The 17,996-nt window shown below is 44.4% G+C and overlaps 1 protein-coding gene across 1 annotated transcript in view; it reads right to left on the bottom strand.

Moving 5' to 3' along the window:
- The window catches only part of LOC135901695 (protein O-mannosyl-transferase TMTC1-like), a 153,978-nt gene that overhangs the window by 63,985 nt on the left and 71,997 nt on the right, over positions 1–17,996 (bottom strand). Inside the window, exons 2-5 of the mRNA XM_065431541.2 lie at positions 9,482–9,659; positions 8,188–8,261; positions 5,115–5,324; positions 2,985–3,063 (exon numbers count right to left, since the gene is read on the bottom strand). Of these exons, the coding sequence (XP_065287613.1) occupies positions 2,985–3,063; positions 5,115–5,324; positions 8,188–8,261; positions 9,482–9,659 (541 nt within the window). The remainder of the gene's footprint in view (positions 1–2,984; positions 3,064–5,114; positions 5,325–8,187; positions 8,262–9,481; positions 9,660–17,996) is intronic.

Here is a 17,996-nt window from a genome sequence, read left to right as displayed (position 1 = left end):
GCGATGTGTTACGCTTGTTAAGGGAACAATTGCGATGGCAGTAGTGCGCATCGAAGGTACGACACGCATCAAGTAGCATTTAGGAATTGTACACTTCCCCAGTGACTGCTGGACATGCCCGTTATGGATGATTGGCCAAGAATGGGCATATCCCCAGTGGCACATACCAATTGGCTAAGTTAAACAAATTAAAACAATCCGCGATGTATAATAAACTATTTAACAAACACATCAATGTGCTTTAGACATATCTGTAAACAGGCTTGAAATGTTCACGTTCTGTAGCGCAATCATAGTGGGACATCTTTATTATCCAGGATAGGCTAACAATGCGCCTACGCGCATACATAGCAGCTAAATGAAACAAACTACAGTGAATCGGAGAATTCCATAAATATTAGTAGCCATTACGATAATTCATCGGTGGGCTTTATTGACCAGTGAGTTGACATTATATGTTCTGGTTTTGCGTAGAATTTTATTTCCAGAGTTTTAATTGTTATGTTATTACTTGGTCGGCATGCAAGCGTTGTATAAGCAACTTCGCTGGTAGTTTCATATTTAGATTTGCATATATATCCGCCGAGATAGCAGCCGTGCTCCGAAATTCTGTTTGTGCCCTTGGACGTCTTATTCCTGGACAGTCCTTCAAACTGTTGAGTGCAGTTGGCGCTTCATGTATTACCTCCTTTCTACTATATTTCGTTTTCGTGTGTCTTCTCATGTCACTGTCGCGAATTGTCGACCTTCGTTGATTTCATATGTTTCTCTGAGTCTAATAAACTTATCTTTCCAGCCCAACAGCACACACTACCGTGGAGCCACGTAGCCACGCAACACCTGGGAAAGTAGGCAAAGAAAGATTCCCTTTAAAAAAAAACTGCTGTGTTGCATGCTTCATCTATTTCTTGCGAAAAAGTGTAAGTATTACGTTTTGGTTTTAATTTTTAACCTAAGAACGAAGGCGTTGTAGTGTTACAGCATGGTTACCGCGACTGGCGGATGGCCTTGAAGTAACATGGAATGAGTGAAATTACTGCGGCAAGTGCACGGAATGTACAACACAAATGCGGTTCATTTCGTATCAGTTAACCATCCTGAAATACGTGACAATTAAATATTACTTTTTTCAATTATTTCTGGACCTCAGCGTGTGGCTATGCATCTTGAATCATGAGAGATACCGCTCAGCGTACCCTGTGAAAGTCACTAGGTTATCGAAGACAACAAAAAAATTGCCTGCTCCTCAGGCCAGGACGTTGTCCCTCATAGCGTACCGTGCTTTGGACCACAGCCTACGGACTTCACTGAACAGAAGATGTGCTCCCCGGTGAGTGACCTTGGAGAAGGTCGTCGGGTCAAAAGGTGTGTATGTGTGTGTGCCGCTTTTGGCATATTATTAGGTTGACGCGAATTATTTTAAAACATTGCACGCGATTATTATTTCGAGTTCATTGACTTTGTTCACGCGAATTTGATTTCTGGCTAACTTTCAATCCCCTAATGCGAATCTTACACAATAGCGTTTTCACTGTACCTACTCTAACAAATATCTTAATCTGTGACGTACCCACGAATAACCTTTTTTCCATACATCATATTAAATTAATTCTGTTTCATAATCATGTCGCATGAAATGTGTTTCTAGCCCATCCTGTAGAACACCTTAAAGCGTGCACTTAGCGTGACTTTCTCAAGCTGAGTTGCTCAGTAGTGCTTTGTCAAGCGCAATAAGAACAGAAAAAGATATAGTAAATTCTCAAGTATGCTTAAAAAAATCACCAATCAACTTCCGCGTAAAGCATTCCGAGAGCGTGCGTCTCGCAGAGCCATCAGCGAAGCGGAAAATGCGTAATTCCGGCAACCCTGTGACGGCCAGCGATGGCGCTTGGCGTGCGACTACACGGATATGCATTTGCACCGTATCGTGGCCTCGGCGCCGCCATGACAACTTCACACAGAGCGACAGCCACGCAGTAGTAATCAGTACTGCATCGCGCTCCATCTGCGTGTCAACGCGCGAATCCCAGGGACCGCATTCCGGCCTTCATTACCGGGCGCTCATAACGCAGTCACGGGCGAACGTGACGAAGCTTTGTTAAAGGAACATACGAGCAGCGAGCTCAACCTGGGAAAAGCTGCATTTGTGTAACGGGCGTGAGGGCACATTAGAGTCGGCAGCGTACATTTTCGCTCACCGGAGTCAAGCACAGACTACGGTGCACGAATTTAATGTCGCGCGCTTTGTCGACCATGTTTCATTGGGCGGGCGGTAAATAAGCGACGACCCGAAATGCCTCGTTGTAGACTTCGCGTGAGGCAGCTTTTCGCTGTCGCATTGCAAGGGCTGTTGGCACCGCAAAGACAGGTATAATTGCCAACTTTCATGAAACATTGTGTTCTTACGCACCCTGAATTAAATTCTGCCATTTTTACTCGCCAAACCATAATTTCATTGTGAGGGCATGCGCCCTGTCGGCGGACTGCGGAATAATTTCGACCATCTGTGGTTGTATTCAACGTGAACTCAATCCACGGTACACGAGCATTTTTCCATTCCGAATTCATTCGAATGTACCCCATGCGTTCGGGATTCGAATTCGCGACGTCGTGCTCTGCAGCGACGTCATAGCCACTAACGTCATAGCCATTGAGTTAATGCTGCCAGCGTTCTTTTAATACATCCACCGTACGTTTATAAAATAGACACAAACAACACTACTCTAAACCTTTCCAGCTTTCCAGTGGTTAAAGCACATAAGTTTAGAGTACTGGCTTTTCCTTTCAGTTAACCGCACGGAATAGCTTCGCCTAATCCGCAGTACATCGGAACATTTTACTTACGCGTCCAGAAGTTGCACAGTCACTTTCACTTCAGACGTCTTGCCGTATTCGTACTCATGCTCTAGCGCAATTTCCCAGTAGGCATCTATATTCCGGTGTACATTTCAACACAGCTCAATGAGAAAAACAGTTACACTTACCAATGCCGCGAGAGCGGCAAGGTGACGATCCAAAAAGCATCGGTAGACAGTGTCTCGTAGGCAGTTTCTGCACATTGGCCTGAAAATTAGAGAAAATCATTTTGAGAATCCAAGCTGTGTTTCTAAAAGACGTAGATATACGTATGGGTTTTGTGACATCCTTCGTGAAACACTGAATGATGCTCGGAGTTTATGCCTGAACTTAACCGGGACGTTCCGCACGCCGATTATGAGAATTCAAAGAGAGGAACGGCTTTCTCGACTGTGGATGTTCCAGGAAGGAGGTGCCGGGAAACAGGACTGCAGGGCAGACTCGTGTTATACGCTCGAAGCTGATCCCTTCTTTTTGTAATTGTTCTATCGTTGGTAGAGCTGCTGTTGTGATTTCTCAAATTCAGAGATAATGGGCCGTTCAACGGCTCGGTTGACCACCCCCGCTCGTTGTGGTACGTTGAATATATCGTGACGAGTTTAGTGAAGCTTTAAGCTACGCGGCCAACGGACTCATTGCGGTACTCGGTTTTGGCGCAGTGGCGATTCGCTAGACACAGTGCAGCGTGCGCACAGAGCGCTGACTCTCTCTCGCTTTCCGCTTTCTATATTACCCCTTTCCCTTATCGCCATTGTAGGGTAGCAAACCGCAGGCTCCTCTGGTTGACTTCCCTGGTTTTTTTTTTATCTTTCTTGCTCTCTCAGTGGTCAGTGCACTGTACGTCCCTCACTATTTGTTTATCACACGAGCCAAGTCATGCGAGACAAGTCAAGAGTTCGACGGTAACCTGTCCGGCGGGGAAGGAACACGAAGAAATTAAAACGAACACTCGCTAAGAGCAGAATAAAAATGTAAACACTTGACGTTTCCAGGTCCGTACGAGTCCCTTGTTCACAATGGAAAACAATGTTCGCTATGGAAACTCAAGAAAACCCTTTTATTTAGCATTGTCTCAAACCGTTCACTGCAGTACGATCCCGTTAAAAGCTTCATGATTCGAATGTTTTGTCAGTAGCGGTGGCCCATAACACTCTATCCCGAATGATATCGGGCGAAGCTAAAAGTAAAATTAAAACTTTTATATCATGGTACGGGTCGCGGAAACTTACAGAAATAGAAGTGAATAAATATCAGGCCAGATATTCTTAACACGATATTTTCCTGGGCTGTTATTGCATACTGATAGAACCTGTCGAGACGCTGTAATTATCCAGGTTTGCCCACAGGCACACGAAAGGCAATGGTGTTCTCCTTTCCTGTATAGTGTCATTGTGTTGCATTAGGCTCGTCGAGTCCCCTAAATGCGTCAGCTTATGATTTCAGAAGTTGTGGCAAAATGCAAAAATACGCCCTCGTGCCTAATAAACGAGCCATGGTGATTGGTTTTAGCAATACATCGTTATCCAACGTCGTTTGTGTAGCTGCAAATTTTATGTTGGAACGCTGTCCGCTAGCTCGTTAAAATCGTCTGTGACATTACATGTATTCTTGCGTTCTTTCTGTAGTCCTTCAGAAGTGACAGGCCAACAGACGCAGATTCATTTCTGTTTCTCATTCATCTGCACACCTGCTAAGTGTATACTATTATTCTCGTTCCAACTAAGTTTCGAATGGCAGGTGGAACTAGTTCAGAATTCTACTACGGTTGACTGGCAGAACGTTTAGAGAAAGAGATCGTGACGTTCGATTTATTTAGTGCCACTTATGTGGAAGAATATTAAGAGGGATATAGCTTAACTGCGGCAAGAAACTCAACACTAAAGGACATTTGTTCCACATAGGTTTCGATTGGTAAGTGGAACGTTTAGCAAATACGTTCCATTTCGTTAGGGAACCTACGTGGAGCAGAGTTAAGAAGTTGTATAAAGTTGCACGCTCGGTTTGTTGGTATATCATGATGGAGGCGAAACGCGTAGCGCATAATGTGCGATGCGTAGCAAATCAGAAACAGGACAAAAAAACACAGACGACACACACGTTTGGCGGTGTCATCTTTGTTCTTCTTTTGTCCAGAGTTAAGAGTTTACTTGCGAGCATGTGGCACTGTGTCAACTCATTATCATCGTGTAGTATGCAGTACGTGCTGGTAGCATGCGACAAGGGGAACTGGTTTTGCAGATAGCACACAAACAACTTACCAGCATCGTCGGCGAGCCATATGGCATTGCGTCTGTCCTTCTGTACTCCCAGAATCAACGATTAATGTGCGTATCCTCAGGGCCATGCACAGCGGCAGCACGGTGATGCCTTGCTCCTTGGAGAGCAGCGCACACACGGACAGTATACCGCATGCTGCGAGGCACATCGACCTTGCGCGACCTTCTCTGCCATCACTGGAATCTTGGCAGCTGCGTCAGTGAAGAATGGTCACAGCGTGTTTCCCAGATTTCTACAGACTTCGTCCTACTTGCTATAAACGCAAATAAATATTTCATAACATTTTGTACAAAATGTACGTGTACAAAATGGCATTGGAATTTCTTGAGAGGAAGACACATAATTCATAAAGTGGAGAGTTTCCCATTTCGGACACCCATTCTCGATGCTTCTCTGGGAAATTACGATGCTTTCCATTACAGTATACCATTCGCGATATTCGGGGGTGTAGACTCGCAATAAACAACAGAAAACGAGAGCTTAGTTCCAACACGAGGAGAAATGAACGAAGGTCTAATTTGAATGATGCAGCGTCAGTGCATGTTATCGATTGCTTGGCGCAATCAAAAGAGTGTTAATGAAACGGCGGCTACGGAGAGTAAGTTGGCGGATAAATTATCATGAGGCATAAAGATCCGAAAAAAATGGGGGGTGGTATATGTAATGTTTTTATACATGTAACAATTGCAGTTCTGCACCTATCAGACACTCCTAAATATCAGAGCTAAAACAAAAAGAAATAGGTCTAAGATGTTAAAAGAAATATGATCCGTTTTGCTTGTTATCTCGGAACAGGGTAAGACGGGGAACAATTACACGAGGTGAACTGAATACCTGACAATAACAGTCGCTCACCAAACGGGGTGTTACTTTAAACACTTCATGGCGTGAAGAGCACTTGCATTTCCTTTTAATTATCAAAACTGAGCATGAGAGTATATGAGTAGTCCTCGTAAATGCCTAATCATAAACGAAAACCACGTATGAACATGGATGGCGTCTGTGCGTAATGCCACCAGTTGAAGAAAAAGTACAGGACGAGGTATGTAGGAGGAATTTGATATGAGTGCATTACTGCGTATTTCCTAGCAAAAACAGAAATAAAAGAAAACATTCTTTACCACAATATGTGTTTATTTTCTTTTCATAGTCTCTCTAGATGCTCTCGAGAGAAAGTTGTTTGAATCGCTCGACTTCAATAGCATTCTCATCGGCGTCGGCGTCTTGAAAGGCCCCGCTACAGCGTACCAATGCAAAATCGCGACGTCCGGATTTCTTCTTCAATAGCAACCAGCGGGAGAATGGCTCTTAGAAGGAAAAAAGAATACTTCCTAGCCTTTATGAAGAGACGGGACGCAAAGCCAGATTTTGAGTTTAGCGTGCTGTGCCATTACGCTTCTTTCCGGCGCGCTAGCACAAAGCTAGCGCTCCTTCGCCGTACGAGGCTTATCCGTGTAGGCAGCTTACGCATCTCGCTCTCTGTTACGAAGGAGCACAAAAAGGAACAGTCGAGAAGCAATCCTCTTTCTTCAAAATGCTCAGAACGGGCATTCTCCCGAAAAAAATACTGCACTCGGCTCTTTTGAAATCCAAAGCTTATTCCCAGTATTAAGGCGTGCATTAGGGCTTCTACTCCCGCAAGCTGCGGTCTCTAACAAGTGCGGCTTCTTTTTTCCGCCGAACGTCTTAACGAAGACTCTGTGCTTGAAGAAAAGGCATGCGCTAATGCACGAAACTGCGGCGTCAGCGCCGAGAAACCATTAGCAAGATTGCTGAGAAAGCGTGCGCCAAGGCGTGGTATGTTTTCGGGATACCTTTTCCGAACAAACTCTTGCGCACGTTGGCAACATTGTGGACTTGGAAACGTTGCGCACTGCTAGTACGCTCATGTCGCTGCGAGGTGCAAGCTCATACCCGCTAAGCAACACATACTAATATTCGAAGACGTATTGATCAGATGTAGTAGTCGCTTCGGAGATCTGCGTCAGCGACAATCCTCTATCTGGTTGAATTAAAAAAGAAAATCAGACTAGATTCACTGTGATTTTCTGTTGAGGCAATATGTGAGGTTACGACAGCTGGATACAGCGCCGGTCTTTCTGATAATAGGCGTCTTGTTCCGCAATATTCTGGCAAAGAGAGTTACCTATGAGTTGGCCAACTTGCAGTATTGTACGTTTGTGTTCTTCCCACTTTTCAGTGACTTGAGTATTCTCACCTATGACACGTTAGTTCAATAACACAGGCGCAATGTTTAGCTATCGATTACGGAACGTATAAAGCTATGCTTCGGTGAACTTGTTTGACAGCGCATTGAAATGGGAAATAACTCGGTTCTTCACTTAGTGATTAAGTAATTGCAATGGTTCAAAAGCGACTATATTTAGGATTCTTTCTAAGGAACGCCGTGGACCCTAAAGTCTGCAACATTCACGAGGAAATACTTATCCTAAAACAAGGACAGTCATCATTACTGTTTTTTTCCATACACAGAACAAAAAGCGGCCTTGAAAGATTGCGGAGAAGCAAAGGAAAAAAAGAAAGAAAGACTTCTTAGCCCGATCCCATATATGCCTGAAAATTATGAAAATGAAACTATGGGAATCACTTTTTTGTTAATTTTTTTCCTGCGTTTAGTCTTGGCTCGAAACTACGCAAAAACATGTTGTAGTACGCTTAGCTTAAAGAAAGAATGAAATATTTGTTGAATTTATTGTCGCCTAAATGTGCAGTAAGGAGTTAGTGGACTAAGCATGTACAGTTACACAGGCTGTCCTGGGTGTTGTTCCAAATGATTGCAAGTGCTGCTAAAGTTAGCTTTTTCGCAGTGGTGATCTACAGTGTTGAAATAAGCATCTTAGAAAGGCTGCATCATAAGATATAAACATGCGCGAATCACGGGCTACAGCCAGGCTTTAGAAATGTTTGTGGCATCGCATGCAACGCGCCCACGTCACCACGGCATAGCCTAACGACATCGCAGTATGAGACTTGTCGTGCGCCATGCAATCACATGCAGGCGCACTACCGATGCCTCCTTAAACGCCAACTCACCAGTGGTAGCAGAGTAACGAGAGCAGAAAGAAGAGGCAGCACAGCACTTCGGCTCGGCCCACTATGCTGGACACCTGCGCGAGGGCGACGAATGGAACTTGTCGGTAGGCAGGTGCAGCGCATAATTTCGCGCCCATCACGAGTACAGAGCGAAGCGTAGAACAATGTTACACACATTAGAAAGAACGAAATAACCAATTCTGTGATGTGAGAAAGCTTTGCTCGATGAATGGTCAGTAGAAATTCTGTAATGGCGCCCTCGTGAAGAGGCAATGAAGATGAATCCCGCATTGGTCAAACTAGCAGTGCAAGGACGTATTCGAAGAAAAAAAAGGGCAGGTTAGTACCAAGATATTTACATTCTCATTTACAAGAAACTGCCTTTAATGAGAAAAAAAATTTGAGATAACGGAGTTTACATGCCTACTGCCAACGCTGCTCGCGGAAAGAAAATTTTTGTAGTCGTCCCCTGAATCAAGCACTTGAAACAGGTCGGTCATTTCAAGAATACAGCGTGGTAATAAGCGCTAAACGTCATCGGCGCACTCCAAGAACATGTGAGAAGTCATCTCTTGAATATCGCTTGGCGCCTGACATTTGCAGTCATTTTCGCAGCCCATATTATGGAGATCAAGTCGTGTAAACGCCATACCGCGTGTCCGTGTATGTAATAAAGTTGCTTAGCTTCATTTTGTTCTGTGTGAAGTCTTTATGCTATAAGTCTGTTTCTAGCATAAGAAGGCGATTTCCGAGATACTCGCCATTCAGCCAGTCAGGACTGAGCGGTGACTGCCGAGTGCACATCAGAATGTGCAAGCTTTTATTCCGCATCTGCTGAGTGGTTGCTTAGATGCAGCAACGGCTGGGTATCCATGAAGTAGGGCAACAGGACGTGGTCCTATTCATGTGCTTCTTCATATGACCAGTTTCTCGTGTCATCCCCTCTTAATGATGTCGAAGTCATTTCAAAGCTCACTTAACATCTAAAAGTACTGTCTACAGACATGGTACACAACAAAAACAAAAAAAGCCTTAGAACCCTTAAGACACTTGTTAATTCCGCTTAGGTTGCAAATATTTTCTGAATGGTCTGCTAGTGTTGTAGAAACACGTCTGGCAGATGTCAGGGGAAATGTCACTGTTCCTCGTTAATGTGAGACGAGGGCGGTAGTTCGAGAGGATATTACGAGTGCTTAAATAACTGTTGTAAGCTCTCACAGCGTTCGACACAAGGATGTAATCATCCATGACTAAAATGTGCCCCAGCCTAACAGAATAGAACACGAACACTCACGGCCTCAGTGTGGACCGGATGGGCAGCGAAGAGCATCGCTGCCAGGCACGCGTGGAGGGCAGGTATCCGCATCACGCAGCGTGCGACGATGGCCACCAGAACGGAGCATGCGCAGTGCAGAGCCACGTTGACCATGTGGTAACCGCGTACCTGGCGCCCATTGGCGTAGTAGTTGGCCCTGCGAGCAAAGAAATGATTACGCTCGTGAGACCAATTTTCCCGCAGAGTCCACTTAAAGAGTAGCGACACGCAATTCGACAATGTTGCAAGGGCACTTGACGGGAAGCTTTTCCTTTTCTCATGGAAGTTGTGTTGCATACTGCGTATAAAAAATTGCTGACTTGGTTTATATGGGCTGCAATTTAAGTGGCAGAAAAAGTAGTAGTATTAGAGCACGAGACGTCACTCGTTGAACTCTCATGCCATTTTAATCGAATCATCTTTAAACAGCCGTGAAGCGTTCCAGTTACACCACCATAGCTTAGTACCTGCTGTATATCATGAGTCATTTGCAAGTAAATATAAAAAAACCTCCAAAAATATCAAGAAGGAAGAGGCCTTCGTTCCCTACAATGGACATAAAATAGGATGATGACGATGATGATGGTCATCATCATCGTCGTCGTCGTCGTCATCATCATCATCATCATCAAAAACGATAACCATTTTATGTTTCATTAGGATCAGAAGGATACTGTCATGTTTCGGCAGATTGCCTCACACAGTTTGGTTTCTGAGTTTTTTTTTTATTGTTTTTATTGAATGTAGGGTTGGGGGTTTACTCTCTCGAGATGTTGCCCCTGTGCATACTGCGGGTTGCGCACAAAACAGACAGACGAGATGGCAGCAATGGAAGACACGAACGCCAGCTATCAACATTTTACAGAGAAGCTGTATATAGCCAAGGTACCAGAGGATTTTTGTGTCCGCACACAAAAAATATCGTCATCAATGGCTCATACCACCGTAATCAAGCAAGAAATTAGATGGCTCATAACTCCGTAAGACACAGCTACAAGCACTCAGCAAAGTGATGTGAGCAGTGCTTACGTTCTTTCTAATCATGCATGCAACATACAGAACAGCATGTCGAAAAACTATCATCATCAATGGCTCATACGCCCAGAAGCAATGGCTCATGCCCCCATGAGCAATGGCTCATACCCCAGTAAGCAAGCAAAAAGATACGATAGGTCATAGCCCCGTAAGATTTATAGCAACTCAGTTTGCGTGGTTTAGTTGCAATGGCACTGCCCCTGTTGTCGTTGTCGGTGAATTCAAAGTGCATGTTTCGACGCCGAACAGGCAGTGTATTACGCGTGTCGATTTGCACACACATAGCTTTCGATGCCACACCGATCAGGCCCAACCGACGACCCAGCGGGGTACGCGCATCGATTTAACATTATAAAATAATATGTTTGCAGTTCCGAGTATGCCGATTAGTGTATATCATGTCGACCGCAAAGCCATTGTGACCGTTCTTATAGTAAGTAACAATGATGATGTTTATGAAATATTTGCACAAGTTTTCTTATCACGATTTTTACAGCTCCGCTGGTCATGAGAACTTATACCATGCTGGTGATCATAGTTGTCTTTATTGACATCCTCTTTGAAATGAGCAGTGACAAACAGTCACCTGGCCTACTGGATCTAATCAGGTTTTGTTACACCTATTCCAGTCTACCAACCCTTATAACGAACCCTTATAAGAGTTTTTGTTGATTATCACAAAGCGTTTGATACAGCCGAAACATCAGCAGTCATGGAGGCATAACGGAATCAGGGTGTAGACGAGGCGTATGTAAAAATACTGAAATGTATCTATAACGGCTCCGCAGCCACCGTAGCCCTACATAAAGAGAGCCACAAAATCCCAATAAAGAAAGGCGTCAGGCAGGGAGATACGATCTCTCCAATGCTATTCACAGCGTATTTACAGGAGGTATTCAGAGACCTGGATTGGGAAGAATTGGGGATAAGAAATAATGGAGACTACCTTAGTAACTTGCGATTCGCTGATGATAGTGCCTTGCTCAGTAACCCAAGGAATCAATTGCAATGCATGCACACTGACCTGGAGAGACAAAGCCGAAGGGTAGGTCTAAAAATTATTCTGCAGAAAACTAAGGTAACGTTTAACAGTCTCGGGAGAGAACAGCAGTTTACAATAGGTAGCGCGGCACTGGAAGTGGTAAGGGAATACATCTACTTAGGGCAGGTAGTGACCGCGGATTCGGATCATGAGACGAATAATTAGGAGAATAAGAATGGACTAAGGTGCGTTTGGCAGGCACTCTCAGATCATGAACAGCAGGTTGTCATTATCCCTCAAAAGAAAAGTGTATAACAGCTGTGTCTTACCAGTACTCAGGTATGGTGCAGAAACATGGAGGCCTACGAAAAAGGATCTACTTAAATTGAGGACAACGCAACGAGCTATGGAAAGATGAATGATGGGTGTCATGTTAAGGGATAAGAAAAGAGCAGATTGGGTGAGTGAAAAACGCGAGTTAATGACATCTTAGTTGAAATCAAGAAAAAGAAATGGGCAAGGGCAGCACATGTAGTGAGGAGGGAAGATAACCGATGGTCATTAAAGCTTACGGACTGGATTCCAAGGGAAGGGAAGCGTAGCAGGGGGCGGCAGAAAGTTAGGTGGGCGGATCAGATTAAGAAGTTTGCAGGGCCAACATGGCCACAATTAGTACAGGACCAGGGTAGTTGGAGAAGTATGGGAGAGGCCTTTGCCCTGCACTGGGCGTAACCAGGCTGATGATGATGATGATGATGATGATGACTGCAGTCTAGCATTTCGCCCATCTTATCTTGACATTTTCATTATCCCTTTAAAATTCTATCTGTATTTTACCGTTACCTATACCTGTAAGGCTACAGGTTCCATTATTCTCTCCCCTGCTTTTTGTTGCCACCATACTCTACACGTGATTTACTTCTTTAAACTGCTGATCAGTGAATACTTCCATATGCTTCGAGTTCGAACGCTTCTGGGAGGTGGAGGTTCGCTACGGTTCTTGCTGGGAGAATATTTTCCCGTTACATTACTATGTGTCGAGTCATTTCCATAGTTTTGCTGTAACCTATTCAGGTCTCATGCTGTTCCGAACAGCTTCACCGAAACTAAGCGAGCAAACCACAGCTGACTGATAAGAAGTATCATATAATCCCGCGACATGCGCAGCACGGACGCGCAAATTTTTTTCAATCAATAAAACAGGCGGTTAAACAGCCAGCGATTTCAAACTATGTGAGGTGAAGTGTTCTACCTGATTGAGGCTATCTGGATAAGTTTAATCACTACTGTTGCGGCGACGTAAACACATTTAGAATTGAGTTCTCTAGATTTAGATGCCAAAACCACGATCTGATTATAAGGCACAACGTAGTATCACAACCTGGATTTTTTTTGACAATCTGCGGATCATCAAAACTGAGAGCTGGACGATTAGTGTGATTCCCCCTGTGGTTCCACCTGTTCCACCTGTGGATCTTTAACGTGCACCTAATGCACGGCCCACAGACTTTTTTACATTTAGCTCCATCGAAATGCTGCCACCACGGCTGGCGTTCGAGGCCGCGATCACGCACTTAGCAGCTCAACGCACAGCCGCTAAATCACCACAGCGGGTCGACAGTTTCAAGAATTAGGCTAGGGTGCCTTTCGGGCCTTGGAATCCATCGAGCCCATCGACAACGATGTCAAGTTGTAGAATATGAAGGAGAAGGGTTTATTTAGCTTAGTTACACGGCTGCAGTACGGAAGCCCACTCCACGCAGGAGCTAGTTAACGTCTCAGTTCACATCAGGACCCTCTGTCTTCACCCTTAAAAAGTATCTGATTTTAATCCCGTGGTCTTCCCTAGCCGAGTCATCTAGGGAATCTGAAGACTGTCCAGCACCAAACCATCCACGCCGACTTCACTGTGATACCAAGATCATGCTATATATAACCCGCAGTAACTCCGCCTCGAAGAAACTGCTTTGGAATTTGTGGAAGAAGGAAATCATCCGGCGACGCTTGTTTCGTTCGTCGTTGCCCACGCAGTCCTTCGCTCAGTCGGCGAGGTGAAGCGCGGACTGAGGCCTTTCGTGCGATCCTGCAACAGCCGTCTTACACGCTGTCTTGGCGGCTGGATAAGTGCCAGGAGATGAATGGTGATTCGACTCGTCTAATTAACTGCGCTTATCCATTCGCAGTCCTGGTTCCCTCCCGCTGAACCTTTTCTCCGGTTTCCAGGCAACGGTGGAGTGAGCGCTTTTAGTCATTGCCCCCGCCATGCTCCCATCTGGTTAGGGGGTGCGGTGGTTCGACACGTGGCAAACATTCAATAAACACCCTTGGTATAGTGTTGAGATGCAACAGTACGTCATGTATTTAACCTAATGGCGTCAATAAATCGCCAGTCCTACCTGAATCTCATGAGGTCGCTCACCGGTTCCTCACTCTTTGAATAACAGTATTGCTGCTCGAATTTTAGCGTTTCCGCGTCTCCGAGCTAAAATGTTCCTATCTAACGAAGACGCTTGTTGAAAGGAAGGCAGACACTTAGAATGACAAACCCTGGCACTCCGATGAAGAACAGGTTTCTTTACGAAACGCCAACTCGGAGAACATCTCTCTTTCGACTGTTAATGTTCCAATCTAAGAGAAGAATACCAGCGGGCTGCGAGAATCGATTGCAATTCTGTGACAGACTCTCCAAGCATAGACGAGGCTACAAGAAGGCGCCGTACTAGCAACACTGATAGGCCACCAGCATACAAGCTTGTTAGGGAAAACATTACGCACGTCGTTTTCGCCGTTATAGCGCAGCTCGCTTAGTAGCTGATAGAATGCGAAACAGGCAAATGGTGCGTCCATCGACTACGTGCAGCGAAAAACAGAGCAGCCGTCGTCTGCTTTATAAGCGTACGGTGTGTTGAACACGTGCGGCAAATAGCGGTGACGACGGAATCACGTGCAGCGTCATTATAAGAAACCACGCGGCCCATCGGCTGTCGTCGCCCGGTGTAACTACAATACCGAGTCTTGCAATTAGCGCGTCTCATTCCTGACGAGATTCAAGCATACTACAGCTATTACAGCTGCCTGCCTTCCGCAGATGGCACTGACGCCTCTGGCGGCGCCACCGTATACGCACTCTGTGAACCAGTGCATTCCAGTGTGCTTTTAGAGCAATTCTATGAGCGTTTTCGTTTTCAGAAAGATGCGTCGGGCGCAGCAATTTTAAAATTCTGGAATCATTCGCCAGAAATTCTGTACTGCGGTGAGCCTTGTAGGTATGAAATAGTCATCTGCCATATTGCGTGCAACATTATATGGCAAATACAGAACTGTACCTAATGCAACGCGAATGCGAGAGGTGATAATGACGATAATATGATCCCAATATATAGTCATCACCATGCTGATGATGCTTATTGCTAAAGCCTATATAGCGTTGCAGTGTGCGTCATCCACTACACACTTAAGCGCCGCTGTAGACTCAATAAATTTAGTGCTTTAGTGAGGTCTCTCTCTTTTTTTTCCACGTCGTAAAATTATCCAACGTGCCGTTTCATGCTTTTCTATACCTATGGAACAACATCTGTGGTGAGACGTAGGGTACTAAGAAAAAAGCATACCCCTGCGATTTTATTATATGTGATGTCTAGTGGCGCAAGGAGGCCCAAACGTAGTCAAAGAGCACCAGGATTCCTACAGATTTGACACTTATGACTTTAATAAACGCTTTTCGTCCTCGCTAAATTTCCAATATGACCACCAAGTATTCTTGCGCAAAAGTAGCTCTATTAAGCACATATATGCAATCTCACCTGTTGAGCCATGTCAAATACGTGATTGTAGAAGCCTGCCAGCATGCGTTGAGTTCAAGAATATCAATATGTGTTCGAGATACAGCGAAACATGTCGCATGCCTTCAAAATTTCAATCCACCTGTGAGCTTCGAGAACGCAAGCAACTTAGTAGGTTCAGTACCCTCTGGAGCAACTCAGAGAAATATTATAATTAGTTTAAACGTTACATACAATTACTACTTAAGGAACATTTAAAATATTCATTTAAATCGAAAATCTTCCTTGCAAGATTTGTAGAGCTTATCGAGAAGCATAAAAGGTTAGTCTATTTAGTATAGCAGCTGTGTAATTCATTATCCGAACTGCAAATAGAGCCTACGAGATTTAAACGAAGCACCACGTGACTACGCTTCTGTGTGGCAGCGACATTAGTGTCTTCACATACATGATACCAAGGAGTGATTGAGTCTGCGGCCGGACCCAACATCAGAAATGGATCGAAAACGCTTGACTTTCTTCACACTTTTGCCAACAAATCCTAAATCAAATGAAGCTATGCAACGGACGATACATCTCACATGGAAATTCCTGAACTTAAGTGAGCATTTCCAGAATACATAGAGGGCGAGGAGGTATTGGCGGCGGATTGCGATGCGTCGCTGATACATCGCCATCTTGAGTTGGCTGGTGTGCTCTCGCCTCCAATTTTTGGTTGCGGCCTATTAAAGAGTCCTGTATATTGGCAGCATCGATTCGTTGGCAGCATGCCTGATAGCACTACTGTGTAACTGCGCGCAGGCGCCTTGTCACGTTTTCAAATGTCGCATGGTTTCTGTTTGCAGCTTCCAAAATTTAAACCAGTACAACTGTCTTCGTGAAGGCATTTGGGCTCTAGAACTTCTGCATTGTGTGTATATATATATATATATATATATATATATATATATATATATATATATATATATATATATATATATAGAAAACAATGCGCTGCTGTTACGTCATTAGGACAGAAGCGTGGTGCACCTTGGAGAAAAAAGAGTAATGAAAGAAAGGGGGAGATCGGGACAAGAACTCAAGCACCAGAGTCCGGCAGTCCGGCACAGGTACGCATATAGCCAAAGAAAATCACAAAACGCGAAGTCATGTAAATGTTCATGTAAATGCTGCTTGTTCGTGTCATTGTGTTCATCAGCGAACCTTGAAAACACTTTTTTGTTTGCGCCGTGTAACAAAAAAATTAGAACTGAATCCAAAAACCAGCAGCCAAATGAAACGGTAAATCACAGACGCCTACCGAATAAAACAGAGAAAAATTGCGACAGGGAGTCATATATTCTGTTAACTCACAATAAATTGGCATACTTGTCGGCAAATACGTCGCTACGCCCATTTCCCGCCATACAGCACAGTTTTGAATGATCGCGCAGGCCTCTATTTTGTGTGCCTTTGGCGAATCTTCCGACACTATTGAAAAATCTGTCTGTCACAAAAGCGAAGCGATTCTTAGAAGTGCAGATTCAGTTTTTTTTTTCTCTTTTTCTTTACGTGCCTTCATTTCACCGATGTTCCGAACGCTGTTCCCACTTCGAAATATAAACTGACCTTGCCATCATTATTATTCCGCATTCTCATGCGGTATATTTTTCCCCCGCTTAGCCCATCGCGTAGAAAAAGAGTACTTTTCTCTCTGTCTCTCTCCTTTTTCTTCTTTCAAAGCAGAGAGCGGCGATGGAGTTCTTTATAACATTGCTAAGGAGACAGAAAAAGTACGACCACCTTGAAAGTGTATCGCGGCCGTAATGATGAAAGTCCGCGCAGCAAAAGACTGCCGACATTTCATTTATATTTTTTTATCAGGCTCTACCATATGGATTGTATATTTACATTTTCTTTCTTTTGCAGGCTAACATTTCACGTCGTCTCACGCGTGTACTTAAACAGCCGCCTTCTGAAAAAAAGAAGGAAAAAAAACTGTCTTTTGGAGAATTACGCTCCCTGCTGATGATGTCTGCTATCTTTTGAGCGCAGTTCTGCCTTCTTTCGGTGTGTCATTCATGTGATATCAGCTGAAGCCAGATGTGCCGTAGCTTCTGCAATGTTTTGTCGTCTGTTCTCTCCTTTTGGCCAGGCGCCATTGCCCCCTCAAAAGCACTCGAGCAGCGAATTCGACTGCGGAAAATCTTCCTTGCTGAAAAGAACGCGTGTCGCAAATGCGAAACTCACGACGTATGCTTTATAAAAGCAACGAGACAGGAGCGTTCTCCTGGATGAGCCAGAGTAGCTTCTGTGTTGTGGTTTCTTTGTCTTTTCTCCTGCGTGCATACTTTAAGATTGACTTGTTATATTTGGTGCTAATGCTGCAACGATCGCGCGAAATAAAACTCTCGCTTTAACGTAGTTCCTGCAACCGTAGAAGAGCAACCTGAACTGCAAAAAGGAAAAGAGGAAAAGAAAGAAAACATGATTGCTATAAACGCATCGACTTAGAACAGCGGGAGTTAAGCAACCGGCTGTTGATAATGTGCTGCTCCTTATCAACATATTCTTAGCTCGGACCTCCTCCGTATTGGAGATACGCGACATGCATGGAGAATTACACCAAAGCAGAAATTGACATGGAAACTTTCTGTAGCTGCTTCCGCGCTTGAGAGATAGGCCTACTTTCTGAACATGCAAACTGAGATTCAAG

This window comes from Dermacentor albipictus, unplaced genomic scaffold (assembly GCF_038994185.2).
Source record: "Dermacentor albipictus isolate Rhodes 1998 colony unplaced genomic scaffold, USDA_Dalb.pri_finalv2 scaffold_16, whole genome shotgun sequence".
Classification (NCBI taxonomy): Eukaryota; Metazoa; Arthropoda; class Arachnida; order Ixodida; family Ixodidae; genus Dermacentor; species Dermacentor albipictus.
Note: the sequence above shows the minus strand (reverse complement) of the source record. Positions and strands in the feature narration are given on the sequence as shown.